Below are 18602 nucleotides of genomic sequence, written 5' to 3'. Positions count from 1 at the left end.
ATCTCTCTCTTTATCTCTATCTCTCCCTCTTTCTCTCTTGATCTATTTATAACCGGAAATGACATGCCATATGGGGTGGCCTCTCGACCACACATAGCCTGAACATCCCCAAGCATCACCTCAAGGTAGGAGTTATCCTATAACTAGAGAGGGGCACCACCTAGCATAAGTGCAATTAGGACGCAAACATAGATGACCTAGGGTAGCAAAAGTGAGATGCCCTCTAGGTAACCAACATGAAATGGTGATACAACAAACGTCCAGATGTAGAAAATGCCTCGTCAACAGTCAAGAGTGTGTGTACAAGAGAGGTATGTGACAAGGTCGGAATGGAGCATACTGACTGATTAGAGAGGCCGCATGTGATGGAGCACAAGCAGAGTGATATACAAGAGATGAAACATTCCACGAATGTGGGGAAAACAAAGCTAAGGAGAACAAAAAATGGACTCAAAGATCAAGACAGCATTGCACACTTTTATTGATGATGATGATACTTACAAATGGTGGTCTTGGCTGTTACAAACCTGGCTCTTGGCACTAGGGATGCATGATGGAATGTGAGCACCATATGGTGCATGGCAAAGTTTGGAGTTAGCAGGAGGTTAGCACGCTAGTGGGAGGTTAGTTGAGGGAGAAAATCAAGACGATGCAACCACCGACGACGTCAATCACCAGCATCGAGAGCGGCCCGGGGTAGCATGGTGTTGGTGCATTCAATCCTAGCGTGCTCATGTTGCCTTGCGGGGAATAGTGACTGCCTTATGTGCATGGAGTGGTTGTCGTGACTAGTAACTCGACCATGGTGTGGTAGAGAATGGGGGAAATGGTGATGTTGCCAATGCTAAAATACCCATGCTTGCAACAAAACATGATGCCATGAGCTCCCTAGCTTGGGAGTTGTATTATGTGCTTAGTGGTGCTTAAAATGTAGAGTGCATGGAGCTAGTGTGTTCTTCCTTCACTTGTGTCCCTTTGTGCTTAATGGAGGCCTCTTTATATAAACTTGAGGGGTGGTCCTTATCTAATGGTCCTTGCAAATACCCACTGGTCGCTGTAGGGAGTCTAGATGCCTCTCTAGTAAGAGAGATAGAGAGGGAGAGAAGGTAGAGATAGAGAGAGAGAGAGAGAGAGAGAGAGAGAGGAAAGAGTGGGATGGGGAGAGTTCTTTTACAATCCACTAGCCACTCGCTAGGTTATTAGGAAAGAGTGGAGTTCGGGGCATTTACAAGAGTTTTGTTGATGGTTCAGGTGGTCGGTGTGAGGTTTAACGCTACCAAAATTGGTATTTTGTTGCGTGAAGTCGCACTAAGCGGGGGTTAGCCCCTAGCACAAGAAATTTTGGTCAAATTCTCATATTGTGGCTTAGAGGGCTCCCCCATACACCCTCTAAAAGCGTTTGTAGAGAGCCCTCAAAAACAAAAATGTATGCCCCATAGCTTTCCCTAGTTTTATGGCACCCTCTTCCACAAACTTTGGGGGTAACCTGTAGTGACTGGTACAATTTAGGTAGGGGGTGTCTCAACCACCCGCTACATCCAAAAAAGCACCATTTGGATAGGCTATAAGAGGTAAAAGGGGTAGGGATGCTAGAAATAGAATAAAAGCAAAGGGCTATAGCAAGCTCACGTTTGGGGATATGGGGGGTATGGGAAGTTGGATGTCATTTTTAAGGGCCCTCCAAGAAATAATGGGTCCATGCTCCTTAAAGGACCTATGGGGGAACCCTCTTACCTCAACATCATGAGCTTCTGTGTGGGAGGCACTGCATACCTAGCTAGGTACGTTTGGGAACAGGGGACCGCCAGCTCGATGGGGGGCCCGGTGGTCCCCTGCCCCCAATCGTACCTAGCTAGGTATGCGGTGCCTCTCGAGCAGAAGCTCATGATGTTATGCATTGTATGAAAAACATTGAAAAAAACTTTGTTTTTCTACATGAGAAAATCTCTAAATCTTCTTGTGCTTGTTGTGCACGCCACAATTGAAGCCCCGTCCTCTCTTAGTAACTCTGCCAAAAGAGAAGGAGTTACACAAACCCCCGCCATAGTTTGGAGTTTCATTCACAAGAAGACTTGGCAAGAAGACAAGGGAGATGTCGTCACCTCTACCCTGTCCTACTGTGTGCGAAACACTTCTAACAACCTACTCCCCACTCCCCCTACACGCACGGGTGGGTGTGACTCGCCTCTTGGACACAATTGGAGCCAGCAATACTGATAGTGATAGCAGTATAATCGTGTACTTGGACACAAGTGTGGCTAGGCAACCATGCTTAAATAGTATAGATTATTTTATCAAGGAGCCGAAACTAAGTTAGGTTTCATTGATTAAGCAAAGCAAAGATGGTTCTGGGTTTGTAATGTTCGATCAAACAGCATATGGGTTTATTAAACAAAGGGTTTGAAAGGTTGCATATTGGACGTGGCATGGCCCCCTCTCTCTCTCTCTGGGTTGTCTTCTTTAATACTAGGCATTGTGTGCGGATTCTCCCTGGTTGGTTATAAGAGGCCGGTAGGTAAATGGCGAGGCTGGAGTATTGCCGAAGATTCCTCTGCACGTCGGAATCCATTAACCTGACAAGCAAGCGTTAAGCCGGCAGGGGAGGTGAACTTCGGAAATATAAATGCAGGAATACCTACATGATTGAGCAGCGCAGTGGAGAGAGAGAGAGAGAGAGCTCTAGTCTGGCAATGGCTTCCTCTGTTAGCAAGCTGGGCAACGGGCACTTGGCAGCGATGGCAGCTCTGTGCATGGCGCTGCTCTGGATGCAGCGCTGCATTTCAGTGGAGATAACTTCTTCTTCTTCATCGAGCAAGAGCTCCAACACGCACGGCTCCACCAAAACTAACATCAAAGGGAAAGAGAAAGAGATAGAAAAGAAGGAAAAAATGAAGGTGGCACCAGCGCCGCCCACGCCCACGCCAATGTCCGAAGCTGAAGCAGCAGCAGAAGCAGAAGCAGAAGCAGAAGAAGCAGCAGCAGCAGCAGCAGCAGAAGCAGCAGCAGCAGCAGAAGCAGAAGAAGCAGAAGCAGCAGCAGCAGCAGCAGAAGCAGAAGCAGCAGCAGAAGCAGAAGCAGAAGCAGCAGCAGAAGAAGCAGAAGCAGAAGCAGAAGAAGCAGGAGCAACAGCAGCAGAAGCAGCAGCAGCAGCAGCAGTAGCCGCAGCCGCCACAGTGGCAAATGGCGCCGGTGCTGCGGCCGCTGAAAGCGAGCCTCAACCCATAACACGACCCGTACCATAAAACAATAAACTCTGCTAGCTGAATAAAACAAGCCTGCTTCACCTACTACATCCTAATTCCACAAATAACTAGAGTGCTTCGTTGAGAAGGGGGGGGAGAGAGAGAGAGAGAGAGATCTTATGCTTTGTTAAGTGTAAAGATGGTAAAAACAAAACGCTCTTTATGATATAGTCAAAAGTAAAGGATTGGAAGCCTGGATCACTTCCTCTGCTTAAGAGCATCCCTATCATTTAGTGGATCCAAGTCCATGGCCTTTCTTAGGGTCACTTGGAGCCCTGGCAAGCACTATTGGTGCTGTTATGTGTATGCATTCATTTATAGGAGATAGAGCACTTTTTGCCTTGGGTTAGGATTAATCTTATATACTATGTTCGTATGGTGGCGTGATGTTACATGTGAATCTACTTACGAAGGACATTACACTAAAGTGGTATAATTAGGGCTTCGTTACGGTTTTCTTTTGTTTATCGTCTCGGAGGTTATGTTTTCTTTAGCCTTTTTTCATTCCTCTTCAGCACTTGCAATAGAGATTGGAGCTATTTGGCCCCCTAAAGGAATTGAAGTTTTAAATCCTTAGGGAATCCTTGAAAAAGAAAATGGATGAGAGAGAGAGAGAGAGAGAGAGACCTTTCACGCATGCAAGCTTGACATGCAATGGTTCTTGTGGAGAGTTCTTGCAGATTCCACCCAATGCTGCTTCATATGGTGATCTCGTCATGAATTCTCTCAACCATGTTGATTTCTTGCGTAAGGCAACAAGGTTAGAAGGTGCACATATAGGCGATTTGAATTTGAAGACAGCTCTTCCCTTCCCATCCATGAGTGACATTGTCCAAGAGATGACATTTCAAATTTACATATCCATGAGCGCATCACCCAGCACGATATGGCTTTTCAAAAGCCCCTGCCTTAGAATCTCATCATGAATCAGCCTCGTAGCTTTGACTGTGGCACAAGCTACAATGCGTAAACGTATGTCACTACATTTGGCGAAACACAGTCACATTGTATCTGCTCAAAGACAATCTAGAGCAAATCGACCTTATCTTTCAGAGGTTTACCTCGCAAAAAACCACAAAGAGGGTTAGAGTTTTATCAAGCTCGATATTTGTAATCATACAAGATGTTACTGTTATTAATTGTTTGTTGTCCCATTTTTATGATTCGAAAAAAAGAAAACATGCAAGTCTCCTTGCATGGGAGAGTTTGCACAGTCCTCTCCAATTTTTATAATACGAGGGAACGTGCCATTCCCACGGCAGCGCGCCATTTTCAGTGAATTCATTAACTGCGTTCTCAATGTCAAGAATCAAGAAATGGTAATGGTTACTCACAGTACGATAGATTGACTATCCTCGAGGCACGCAGGTTGCATTTAAGCTTCTGTATAACACCACTGCTCGAACAAACATGATAGTGGAGGCGGAGTGGACATTGCAAAGTCTAAAGTTGCATTACCAAGCTTTGGTATGGAAGCGCCAAGAGGGCTCTTTTTTACAGTGGTAGAGGACCATTTTGAGTGCGTAGGTGCATATTGGTTTTGAGCACAGTAGGTGCATACTAGAGGCGGGGTCGGCTTTCCCTTCGTATTTGGTTAAAACACCCCACAGCTTTTTGCATCCGTTGAAAACAATTGAGAGGGTTTCTATCTTGCTCCTGTCATGCGTATCCCGCAGTCAATGGACTCCAAGAGAGGCATTCAAGACTGGAAGCTCCTCAAGCACATTTTGTGCTTTTTGAAGTGCACCACATTTAGCATACATATCGACCAAGGCATTGCCAAGCAAGACAATTTTTTGCAACAACCCTTGACTAACAATATCAGAGTGAATTTTGAAGCCCATATTGGCATCTTGGGTATAGCCACATACCTTCAAGATGCATGCGTATGTGATTACAGCTGGAGAGAGGCCGTCGCTTTAAATCCGCTGAAAACAGCCGAGAGCTTTCTGACTCTGCTCTTGTTGTGTGTGAGGCCCTCACTTCGCATCTGCTGAAAACAGCCTACAACTTTCGAGCCCAGCTCTCATTGTGCACTTCCCACAATCAATGCTGGCATTCCAAACACGAAGCTCCTGAAGCAATGTTTTTGCTTCCTCGCACACAACATTAGGCATACATATCGACCAAGACAGTGTCAAGCACGGCATATTTTTTGACAATGTAATTTTTGTGCCCATATCCGCATCTTGCGTAGAGCGACATGCCTTCAAGATGCCTGTGTAGTTAATTGGACTTCGAGATTTTTGGCCCTGCTCTTGTTGCGCAATCCCGCAATTAGTGCATTCCTTGGAAGATGTGACATTCCGGACAGGAAGCTCCTCCTGCACTTTTTGTGCTTTCTCAAGCACACCACATTTGGCATACATATCAACCAAGACAGTGCCAAGCACGACATCTATTTTCAACAGCCTCTGACTCTAACAATATATTCCCACAATCAGTGCCTTACAAGAGGCGACATTCCGGACAGCACTATCAGCATCTTGAGTAGAGCCACATGCCTTCAAGAGGCATGTGTAGGTGATTGCACCCGGAGAGAGGCCCTCGCTATGCATCTGCTAAAAATAGCCTAGAGCTTTTTAGCATTGCTCTCGTGAGCACATCCTGCAAACAATGCATTCCAAGAGGCGATGTTCTGGATAGGAAGCTCCTCAAGCACTTTTTGTGCTTTCTCAAGTGCACCACATTTGACATACATATCAACCAAGACAGTGCCAAGCACGACTTCTATTTTCAACAGCCTCTGATTAGCAATATAATTGTGAATTTCTGTGCCCTGCCAACGCCTTGCGTAGATCCACATGCCTTCAACATCCTGCATAGGTGATTGCATCTGGAGAGAGACCCTCGCTTTGCATCTGGTGAGTGGCGCACATCGACCAAGACAAAGCTAAGCACGGCTTCTTTTTTCAATAGCCTCTGAATAACAATATAATTGTGAATTTCTGTGCCCATTTTCAGCAGCTTCCGTAGAACCACATGCCACATGCATTCAAGATGCAAGCATAGGTGATTGCACACCTGGAGAGAGACGCTCACTTCGTATCCACTGAAAACAACCGAGAGCGTTTTATGTTAAGCATATCCCGCAATCAGTGCGTTCTAAGAGTTGACATTCAGGTCAAAAGGCTCCTCAAGCACTCTTTGGTGCTTTCCCAAGAACAACACATTTTGCATACGTGATCTTTGCTCCTACGTAGTGCTACATGCTTTCAAGATGCAAGCATCGGTGATTACATCAGGAGAAATGTCCTCGCTTTGCATCTTGAAAATAACGACCCAGCCAGAGGTCCCTGGTCTTGTCACTATTGGGCATATCCCGCAATCAAATGCACTTGAAGAGACGACATTCTAGACATCAAGGCAGTGTCACATGCCTTCAAGACGAAAGCATAGGTGATTGCATCTGGAGAGGTGCCCTCACTTTGCATCTGCAGAAACAGCCCAGGGCTCCATGGAGTCCCACATTTGGCATACATGTTGACCAAGGGCACCACGTCATACATATGAGCACCAAAACATACATATGAGCCAAAGAATTGGCAAGCACAACATGTTTTTGAGAGCCGCTAAGCAACAATCCATGCAATGAGCACACTGATAAAGACAGTTGTTGTGGGGAGTTGCCTTCGTGTTTCATCCGAGCAAAAACAGTTCTGAGCTTCCTCGGCCAACCCCTTGCTGGGCATATCCTCTTGTAAGAGCACTCCAAGAGACCTGATTAGCGAGAAACCTCAATTTGCATCCAACTAAAACAACTGGAGAGACGCCCTCGCTTCGCCTCTGCTAAAAGCAGATTAGAGCTTTCTGACCCTGCCCCTTTGTGAAAATCTTGCAATTAGTGCATTCAAGAATCCACACTCCGGACAAGAAGCTCCTCGAGCCCTTGCATAGAGCCACATACCTTTAAGATGTAAGCATAGCCTTCAAGGCAAAAGTATAGGCGATTGAATTTGGAGAGATACAATTGCTTTGCATCAGTTGATAATGGCTTAGAAATTTTTTTCCTTCTCTTGATGTGCACATCTCGCAATCAGTGTATTCCAAGAGGCAACATTTCAGACAGGAAGCTCCTTAAGCACGACATCTTTTGTCCACATCAGCATCTTTCTGAATTTTTGTGCCCATATCAGCATCTTTCTGAACTTTGGCATGAACCTCAAGAACCTTTCATGCGCTGCAAGGCACTACATTTTTCACTAATAGCACCACTATGACTGTTGGCCAGCTGTGATCAACATATCTTGCAACCAACTCGCTCTAGGAGACAACATCCTTGCCACATCCAAGTTAGACATATCCTACAATCAACATGTCTCGACAGACGACATTTCAGAAAAAAAGCCCATCAAGAGAGTCTTTCGTGCTTTCATAAGGGCACCACATTTGGTGTACATATCAACCAGCATATTTCCACACACAACATGTTTCTCCAAGGGCCCCCTCACAATGCCCGACTGCATAGGTGATTGCCATTGAAGAAAGGCCTTTCCTTTGCATGTGGCGAAAACATCTCAATGCTTCCTTGACACAACCATGTTGTGCATATCTAGTGAGCATCTTAGCCGTGAAGAAAGGACTTTCCCTTCACATCTAGTGAAAACATCTTAATGCTTCCTTGCCAGAGCCATGCTGGGCATATCCTGCAGAGCAAATACATTCCAAGAGATGACCATTTGGACAAAAAGCTCATGAAGAACTTTATGTGCTTTTATAAAGATCGCACATTTGACATACATATCGACCAAAGCATTGCCAACCACATGTTTGTCCAGCAGCCCCTTAGTAGGAATCTCATTGTGAATTCTCTTTCCCATGTGAACATCTAACAGAAGGCAAGAGGCCTTTAAGGTGCAGGCATATGAGATTTGCATTTAGTGAGAGGTCTTCCCTACCAAGAACGACATCTTTTTGAACAGCCCTTGACTAGCACTCTCATCATGAAATCTCACCCATGTCAACATCTTGGGAAGCGTGATGCTTTCAAAGTGCTTGCATGCATAGAGATGTCTTTGCTTCGCATCTGATCCTTGCAATAATCAGCCCTGCTGCGTTACATCTCCCCCAACAGCAATGGCAACGTGACCCTCAATGAGAGGGATCACTATTACCACCCAATGCGGGCACCAAATCTTGAAACAAATGAAAGAACAACACATTTCGCATACATGATCTTTGCTCCTACATAGTGCCACATGCTTTCAAGATGCAAGCATCGGTGATTACATCAGGAGAAATGTCCTCGCTTTGCGTCTTGAAATATAGAGACCCAGTCAGAGGTCCTTGGTGTTGTCACTATTGGGCATATCCCGCAATCAAATGCACTTGAAGAGACGACATTCTAGACATCAAGGCAGTGTCACATACCTTCAAGACGAAAGCATAGGTGATTGCATCTGGAGAGGTGCCCTCACTTTGCATCTGTAGAAACAGTCCAGGGCTCCATGGAGTCGCACATTTGGCATACATGTTGGCCAAGGGCACCACATCATACATATGAGCATCCAAACATACATATGAGCCAAAGAATTGGCAAGCAAAACATGTTCTTGAGAGCGGCTAAGCAACAATCCATGCAATGAGCACACTGAGAATGACAGTTGTTGTGGGGAGCTGCCCTCGTGTTTCATCCCAACAAAAACAGTTATGAGCTTTCTCTGCTAACCCTTGCTGGGCATATCCTCTTATAAGAGCACTCCAAGAGACCTCATTTAGCAAGAAACCTCACTTCGCATCCAACTAAAACAACTCGAGAGACGCCCTCGCTTCGCTTATGCTAAAAGCAGATAAGAGCTTTCTGGCCCTGCCCCTTTGTGAAAATCTTGCAATTAGTGCATTCAAGAATCCACACTCCGGACAAGAAGCTCCTCGAGCACTTGCATAGAGCCACATACCTTCAAGATGTAAGCATAGCCTTCAAGACAAAAGTATAGGCAACTAAATTTGGAGAGATACACTTGCTTTGCATTAGTTGATAATAGCTTAGAAATTTTTTTCCCTTCTCTTGTTGTGCACATCTCGCAATCAATGTATTCCAAGAGGCAACATTTTGGATAGGAAGATCCTTAAGCACTTTTTGTGTTCTCAACTGCACCACATTTGGCATTCATATCGACCAGGACAATACCAAGCATGACATCTTTTTTCAACATGAGCATCTTTCTGAATTTTTGTGCCCATATCAGCGTCTTTCTAAATTTTGGCATGAACCTCAAGAACCTTTCATGCGCTGCAAGGCACTACATTTTTCACTAATAGCACCACTATGACTGTTGGCCAGCCGTGATCAATATATCCTGCAACCAACTTGCTCTAGGAGACAACATCCTTGCCACATCCAAGTTAGACATATCCTACAATCAACATGTCTCCAGAGACAACATTTCAGAGAAAAAGCCCATCAAGAAAGTCTTTCGTGCTTTCATAAGGGCACCACATTTGGTGTACATATCAACCAGCATATTTCCACACACAACATGTTTCGCCAATGGCCCCCTCACAATGCCCGACTACACAGGTGATTGCATTTGAAGAAAGGCCTTTCCTTTGCATTTGGCGAAAACATCTCAATGCTTCCTTGCCACAACCATGTTGTGCATATCTAGTGAGCATCTTAGCCGTGAAGAAAGGACTTTCCTTCACATCTAGTGAAAACATCTTAACACTTCCTTGCCAGAGCCATGCTGGGCATATCCTGCAGCAAATACATTCCAAGAGATGACCATTTGGACAGAAAGCTCATGAAGAACTTTATGTGCTTTTATAAGGATCCCACATTTGACATACATATCAACCAAAGCATTGCCAAGCACATGTTTGTCCAGCAGCCCCTAAGTAGGAATCTTATTGTGAATTCTCTTTCCCATGTGAACATCTTACAGAAGGCAACAGGCCTTTAAGGTGCAGGCATATGAGATTTGCATTTAGAGAGAGGTCTTCCCTACCAAGAACGACATCTTTTTGAACAGTCCTTGACTAGTACTCTCATCATGAAATCTCACCCATGTCAACATCTTGGGGAAGCGTGATGCTTTCAAAGTGCTTGCCTGTATAGAGAGGTCTTTGCTTCGCATCTGATCCTTGCAATAATCAACCCTGCTGCGTTACATCTCCAATCTCATCGAGAATTCTCTCACTTATGTTGGCACCTCGGCCTTCTGCAAAGGTCTTCCCTTCAATATGTGTGCTTGGATCAATAGACCTTTCCTTTGCATCTGGTAAAAGCAGCCCAGAGCTTCCTTTCCATGGCCCATATTCTGCAACGAACGTGCTCCAAGAGATGACATCACGGAGAGGATGCTTGGATCAATAGAGCGCGTGTAGCGACGGACGACATGCTGGAATTTCGACTGCCTCTTGCAATTAATAAAGCTAGCGCTAAAAAGCAAATATGGATGCAGCCGTTACAAAATTCCAGCAACGTGGACGAAGGTGTTTACAGATCTTCAAAAGAAGCTCATACGCTAACGAAGTAATGAAGTATTGCTCGAACCCTAGCCCCAATAATAGTTCGTACTAAAATGGTCGGGACTTTGAAACTCGACTTCTTCGACGCATAATTGAGCCACCACCATCGACAACGCAGAGTTAGTGTTGTAGTACTAACTCTGTGGTTGCCAATCCACCAGAGGAATATGACCAACTCTGTGGTAGCCAATCCACCAGAGGAATATGCTTGATAGACGGAAAGGCAAAAATCACAAAAGTGACTCTCGTCTTGTTTGGTTTAAGGTGTTAGAGCCAAATCAAACCAACCTCCAAAATATCCACCCCATATTTGAATTTTCACTAATTTTCTCCCTCAAGCATTGAGAGTGTTCTTGTATATGTACTCCCTCACAAGAAGATTTAAAATTTTTCTCATGTAGGAAAACAGAGTCTTTTTCAGTGTTTTTTCCGTCACAAGGAGCTTTGGATGTGTTTCTAGATAGCAAGTTAGAGTACATGCTCAATAATTCCTAGTTACGAGTAGGAGTTTTCACATTTAATCTAGCAAGTAAGCTAGCAATTTTCTAATTCATCTAGCAAATCACAAACTCCTATTTAGTAACTTGCTCTTGGACGTGTTGATCTAGTAAGTTCATACAGTAAGTCATAAACTCCTATATAGAAACCTGTTCTTGGACGTCCTTATCTAGTAAGTTATGAACTCCTATATAGTAGCTAGCTCTTTGGCATCCTCATCTGGTAGTTTATAAACTCCTATATAGAAAAGGGTGTGTCATTTATCACTTACTATGGATCAAGTTACTATAGTAAGTTTGTCTGCCCCTAATTTCATTTTAGTGAAAATTCATTAAGCATAGTTAAACAACTAATTATTGAGAAATATCATGGTTCTCGCTCGATATCAATAAGTTTCTTAAGTGATATATTTGTTACTAATGCAAATAAGAAAACAAAATAAAGTCTCATAGTTGTAGACGAAGCTATAAAAGGGAAGGGATCAAAACATTTTACATTTCACACACTCTATCATTGATTTGCAAGTACCACAACTGCACACATTGTCCTTAGAGAGGAAAAGATATTACAGAATGATGGAGATTATTGTAAATTTTTTTAACAATTTATGTTATATTCATCCAAATAATATTAATGATACAATTCTAAACACAAACTAGATCACAATCTATACGAAAAAAACATCCAATTCAAATGTAAGTTAGATACCCTACAAGTACAGTCCAAGTTGTGTTGATTATTCAAAAGTCTCATTAACTTCTCAAAATAGTTCATAAGCTTGGGCCACTAGCATCAATTTATAACGTCATTAAATCAAAATACTTACATCTTCCAGATTATGCTAGAATACAAGGGCAAAATATCAATGTGGAGGTATACTTACATCTTCCAGATTATGCTAGAATACAAGGGCAAAATATCAATGTGGAGGTATATTTAAAACCTAAATTTCTTCAAAGTTTTCAACACGCTTAGTTGATAACACCAATTTAGGAATTTTGGGACTTATTCAAGTCCCATTTTTAAAAATGAGACTTGAGCTTTGAGCTTTTATTGGTTACTTTGAATACTCATACCCTTTGAATAACACCAAATTGTTATTAGAACACGGATTTAGGTTTCATTTTCAAAAGGGTCCCTGCAAGGTTACTCTTATTTGACACTTTAAACTATCTAAACACACAAAAAAATCACCATTAATCATAAAGAAAACATCAAGATAATTTGCACCTTTACAAGTACACATCTTAAAGAATTCATGCAAAAAAAACAGTGGATTATTTTAATGCTATGACTCTAGAAGATCTTATCAAGTGCTGATTTTTTCTATTACAAAAACATGAACTGTCGTGTTTTCTATTCAAATGTCATTGCTAGTTATTTGAACCCTTTGTTAGGGATTCACATAAGCATTTTATTCATTTACTAAATGCAAGATACCAGACATCCTTACTGATATTTGGAGTTACACTTTGCAAGCTTTCTCCCTTCTTTTATCACAAGAAGTACATAGGCTTCAACACATTAGTATCGTAAGCATAACAAGCTCTGTTCTATATCAAACTGAGGGTGAAAGAGAGAGTACATAAACGATCACAAGGACGCTGATGATGAATTTAACTAAATATTTTCTACAATGAGAAAGAAGTTTCTCCATATGGGTCTGATTTGTTTCATCTTGCTAGCTTGTGATGATACTTTCTATTGACCAAATAGACACTTCGATAGCATGTGGTCAACTTCACCTTTTTATTGGGTCTATCAACCTTAGTGTTGTGTTTGTGTCTCCTTAATAAGCTGTTTGTGATGTTATTGTGGCTCATGAGGTTTCTCTTGTATTTCATTGAAAAATCCATTCAGTTTTCGACATGCTATTCCACACATCCACATTATATTTTAGAGGTTCTTGCCATCAATGTGATGCACAAGTAGATCTACCTCAAGTCTCCTTTGTACATGCAAACTTCAAGCTACTCATCTAGACCTCGTCTACAAATGTGGGGACTAAACCATTAGTTCATTTTTGTGTCACGCTCAAATTAAGATCTAGAGCATTATTCAAAAGATTCATTACTTCGTTAGCGTACGAGGTAAAATCACAGCACTGCGCTCTCATTAAACCACGTGGCTACTCTTAAAAATGTGGGGACTAAACCATTAGTTCATTTTTGTGTCATGCTCAAATTAAGATCTAAGCATTATTCAAAAGCTTCATTACTTTGTTAGCTCAGAGCTTTGTCTGCAGGTTTGTCTCTGGCCACTGTTTGAGAGAGAGAGAGAGAGAGAGAGAGAGAGAGAGAGAGAGAGAGAGAGAGAGAGAGAAGGCTATGAAGCTAGTAGCATCTTTTGACGCTCCTCCTTTCAACCAAAGCCATCATCGCAGCACGTTATAATTTCCACACACACACACTCACAGGAGTAATTGCTACAAGAGGCTGCGACTTTTTTTTAGCTAGTACTGCAGGAAGTAACAAGCATTGCTGGATGTGAGTCTACAGATTACCCTTCTCTTTCTATGCTTTTCTTTTGTGCTCCAAAATAGTGCGCATTTACCCTACGCTTAAGCAACTTATTAGGAGATTAATTAGCTGCTATGGCCTGGAAGTCAAAATCCAGATGCAAAGTGAGGGCCTCTCTCCAACTGCAATCACCTACGCACAGGCATCTGGAAGGCATGTGGCTCTGTCGCGCTTTTCTAATCGTTGCAGTCAAAATTTAGATGCGAGGTGAGGGCCTCTCTCATGTTGCAATCACCTATGCATGCATAGATGCAATCACCTACACAAGCATCACATGTTGCAATATTTTTTAATCACACATCGATCACAGGCATTGATGACTTTCAAATCTATCATGCTCACTATCAGGTGTTCTGTTCACAATGTCAGCAGATGTGAAGCGAGGGCCTCTGTTTCGATGGAATCACCTATGCATGCATCTTGAAGGCATGTGGCTCTTTGCAAGGAAAAAGATGTCGTTCTTGGCACTATCTTGGTCGATATGTATGCTTAATGTGGTGCACTTGAGAAAGCACAAAAAGTGCTTGGGGAGCTTCTTGTCCGGAATGTCACCTCTTGGAATGCATTAATTGCTGGATGTGCCCAACTAGCTATTGTACTGGAACCTTATACCTGTTCACATGAAAGCAAAGAGCCATGAAGAAAAGACTACCTCATCGACATGGTGAGAGCATTCTTCAGTATCATAGAGTCTCTAGGCCAAGCTCCTCCCTATTCATTCTAGCAGTAGAAGGTCGACAATGTCACTGTTTGCCTCACCGACATATTGGAATCGAATTTCTTTTGCAATGAAGCCTCTGTCTTCCCCATGTAGCAATCATAGCAGCTTTGTGTGCAACAAGACCCAGTGGCTAGCTGAAAAATATGTCCAACTTCAACTACCTTACTCAGCTTGTTTCTGCAAGTGCAACTAGTTATGACCAGCATTATGCCGCTCCAAGTATAGCACATGCGTATTCAACAATCCCGTGCCCTCGGCCATCCTTCAATGTTCATGGAAATGATATACAACAGGTCCCATGCCTAATTCTCAAGATTCACACCATTTCTATTCCGCCTAGTATACCCGCGTAGCAGCAAGCCGGACAGACACAGAAAGGAGTATCGAAGATCTTTCAAACCTTGGTAATATTTCGCAGATCATCAAGTTGGAGAGTACTTCAGATGCTTGCCGACATGATGAGCACTCCCAAAGCTCAGATATTTCGCTCAGATATCTCATCAATCTCCTCCATGGTCAATAGTCTGATCGGGCGTCGTGCATGTCGAGCCATAATGATCTTGATTCTTTGATGCAGCCTCCTTTGATGCTGTGTAGTCCTCCGCAGTCGTGGGCATTTGGATCTTCCTAGCTCGGTCTCTTGGTTGATCAACGTGCCTCTGCTGTGAGGAGAATGTGGGATCTACTGTGGTAGTAGATGCTCCAATGGTTTAGTGCCCGCTCTAAAGAAGTCTGTGATCCACCTTTGAGACTCGCTAGCTTCTCCTCTTGTCAGGCTCTTTCTGTGTGTGCGCAGCTCGAGCAAAAAAAATTCCCAGGCATCGATTATTATCTCTGGTCCTCATTCCCCATGACTCTAGAGAGTGGTCCAAAGCCCTCTCTAAACAGGCAATGAAAGCGGCCTCGTATCTCATAGTTAACGGGACGTGTCCTCGCCCCTATTGGTACTCCGTTGTATCGAAGCTAGTGTCTTGTCACAACGCCGTCCTTCGCAAGCTGGAGAAGACGTGCTATATAGAAAACCATCTTCGTGTCCATCTCCTGTGTGGGCTGTATCCAAGATCACAATTGTGTACCATAGTTGCCCTACTCTGACAAGCCCCACAGTGTAAGATCACAGCTCGAAGAGGTGAATGCACCCATTTGTAGGAGAAGGACCTCGTTCACACCTGAATTGAGTGGTAGTTTACAACTTGAATAGAGGGAGATCACTGACTCCTTTAGAGCACTTCAGAGCCCACTTATACCAGAGGTATATTAGTTGATTGAGCCATTGAGCTCAGAGAGCTCGACGCCTATGTCTACGAGGGAGACCACAACATCAATGGAGGCTCCATTAAAGGATCATGACAATTCTAGCACGACATATATGGGAGACGCTCAGTACGACTATTTGCATCGACGGACATTGACCCAATGACGGTGTCCTCAGGCATTGATGATGATGATGATTTGAGTCTTTCACTTTAGGTCATTTTTTTTTATACCAAGGCATTGGATTAGATCCATCAATATTAAAAAAATGACCTTTTGAAGAGGTCGAACAGCGTGGCTATATTAACATTTTATTTCATTTCATTCTCTCTCTCTCTCTCTCTCTCTCTCTCTCTCTCTCTCTCTCTCTCTCTCTCTCTCTCTCTCTCTCTCTCTCTCTCTCTCTCTCTCTCTCTCTCTCTCTCTCTCTCTCTCTCTCTCTCTCTCTCTCTCTCTCTCTCTCTCTCTCTCTCTCTCTCTCTCTACCCTATCGCTATCGCCAGCACATCTTTCATGCGAGAAACCTCACCGCTTTGTTAATTGCAGCTTGCGAAGCTGCATCCATGGCGCTCTGCATTTAGCAGTCGAGCTGCACCGCCCCAATCAGCTAGCCGTGCGAGCTGCTCAAGCTCCCTCCTCATTCGCTGCCCTCCCAGTCGACCACGAGTTGCAGCAGGGCGGCCTCTACTTGCTTAATCTTCCCATGCACAAGCTCCACAAGGCGCGCGCATGGCCTCTCTCTCCACAACAAATCCCCAGTAGAACCGATCCGGCCCCTCGGTATCACGCCCCCCCCTCTCCAACAAATTCCCAGCAGAAGCAATGTTCAAGCCCACGATCCTCAAGTCCACGTCGTCCCCCCTCTGCAACAAATTTCCAACAGTAAGTTTTTTGATGCATAATCACTCTCACTCAGTCAGAGAGGGAGAGAGAGAGAGAGAGAGAGAGAGAGAGAGAGAGAGAGAGAGAGAGAGAGAGAGAGAGAGAGAGAGAGAGAGAGAGAGAGAGAGAGAGAGAGAGAGAGAGAGAGAGAGTATTTTCTATAGAATCTGCTGTTTTCAAGTCATTTTTTTCCTTGCATTCACTGCATGTCAAAAGGTTCTAGATTACTCTGAGCAAATGCTACATCAGATCAGTACCCTTCTAATTGTAAAGCTTGTGTGCTTGTAGCAAAGCTACAATATGACACAATTGGCCAGAACATAAATCCAAAAACATTAGCTTATCCATCCTAATAGAAAGCACGTGTTCTCCATGTGTCATAGACTCTGGCTCAGACATGTTTAGACCACCATCCACAAATAAAATGGTCCACACTATGGAATTGTGCGCACCTTGAAAAATAATTTTGTGTCAAACTATGGAGTGCAAGATGGAAATATGACAGCAAGAGGAGGTAAACAAAAAGAGAAAAACGCAAAAGAAGAGAAGTGGCTACTAAAATAGGACGGACTCATGAGAGAGACACTATGTGAAGGCAGACATATTTGTTCAGCTTTATGCAAGCTGCTCAACTTGTTGCTGCCCCACCCTGGCCAGCTAGCATTGTCTAACTGACGCAGCCTTGATCGCCCCTTCCCTGCCTTCCCTTTGTTGCTCGTAGCACGTGCCGTCTGCTGTGTTGGTTGTCTCAGTGCTTCCTTGTAAGCCTTCACATCACCCTCGCTTGTGTCAAGTAAACAATGACACCCTGTTGGCCCCAAAGGTTGAAACCCCTTGTGGTATTTCTTTACTCTTACTGCACTTGAGAAATCCTGTAAACAATGACACCCTGTTGGCCCCAAAGGTTGTCACCCCTTGCTGCTCTTAGAAGCCCACGTGTACTCTCCACACCATCTTCGAGGGCCTCCATTTCGCAGCTCCTCCTCCTGCCTTTGCTAAGATCGCGTGCTGCTTCTAGCTTAATCAAACCGCTAGCTAGCGCTGTAGTGCAACCCGACTTGCATGCCCAGTACCTACTGTATTAATAAGCTGCCTTTGAATATTCACTTGCTAGCTATTTAGTTGTATTCAATTGCAATATATTATCTCGCCTCTACAAGGTTATTCCCGCGACGTCAAATCAAAGAAGGCCGTACTCGTCAACTGGTCCGTGCAAAGCTGCAAAGAGATAGCGGTTCGCTTCCCTGAAACATCAGCTATGAGCGCCCTCTGCAGCATGAACGTTTCCTCGTGCGAGCCCTCGAACATGCGTGTCCTCATTTAGTTGTGTGGCGCAATTGGTGGCAGACCGACTTGGAAGCTAAGCATTGTCTCTGGATTAGTGTATCCACTTGTGAAGCCTACTTACATGGCTTTTAAAAAATCAAAGTCCTTTTTTTGTAGAAAAACGTGTCAAACTAGCTCTTCTACTATGTGTGAAGACTTGCTAGCCTGGCTTTTATTAGAAGGCATGATGATTGTAAGACTTGAAAAGATTGGCTTTCTTTCTTTAAAGGATGTAGAAGTAGCAAATGATAAAGACTAATAGTTGTATGATGGATTTTGTAAGAATTTTTGAGAGACATCTATATGAAAGCGATCATTTTTAGTTTTCTATTTAACCTTTATCTCTTTTAGTCAAAAAGTATGTGCTAAGTATTTTGTATATGTTGTGTTAAATTGATTATTTATGTGAATTATAATACAACTACATAGATAGCATTTTGTGGCTACAACCAGGTAGATGAAAGAAGAATTTATTACTACATGGTTAGTTAACACTAGAATGGTGACAGGACACTTTTATGTCCTTGGACACTTTTGTGTGCTGTTAAGTGACCATTTTCCTTGAATTACTTGAAGAGTAGGAAAATGAATTTCTAGGTGCTATATATCCACAAACTTGCCTTATGAGCTGAAAAAAACTTAGCATTTTTTTTTGAGTATCGATCTCACCATTAACCTTACTCTTGCACA

At 43.4% G+C, this 18602-nt stretch overlaps 1 protein-coding gene across 1 annotated transcript; it reads left to right on the top strand.

The window, feature by feature from the left end:
* Positions 1–2635: 2635 nt before the first annotated feature.
* LOC147434614 (uncharacterized) lies at positions 2636–3591 on the top strand. The gene has a single exon (XM_086491070.1). It carries the CDS (start codon positions 2640–2642, stop codon positions 3240–3242), a length of 603 nt encoding a protein of 200 aa, XP_086347196.1. The 5' UTR covers positions 2636–2639; the 3' UTR covers positions 3243–3591.
* The last annotated feature ends 15011 nt before the right edge of the window (positions 3592–18602 follow it).

Source organism: Adiantum capillus-veneris, chromosome 19, assembly GCF_014529385.1.
Source record: "Adiantum capillus-veneris isolate H3 chromosome 19, ASM1452938v2, whole genome shotgun sequence".
Taxonomy (NCBI): Eukaryota; Viridiplantae; Streptophyta; class Polypodiopsida; order Polypodiales; family Pteridaceae; genus Adiantum; species Adiantum capillus-veneris.
This window is presented reverse-complemented; position numbering and strand designations above follow the sequence as displayed.

What these genes read in the sequence shown, in the direction of transcription:
- LOC147434614 (XM_086491070.1), top strand. Translation starts at nt 2,640, where the DNA reads ATGATTGAGCAGCGCAGTGGAGAGAGAGAGAGAGAGAGCTCTAGTCTG.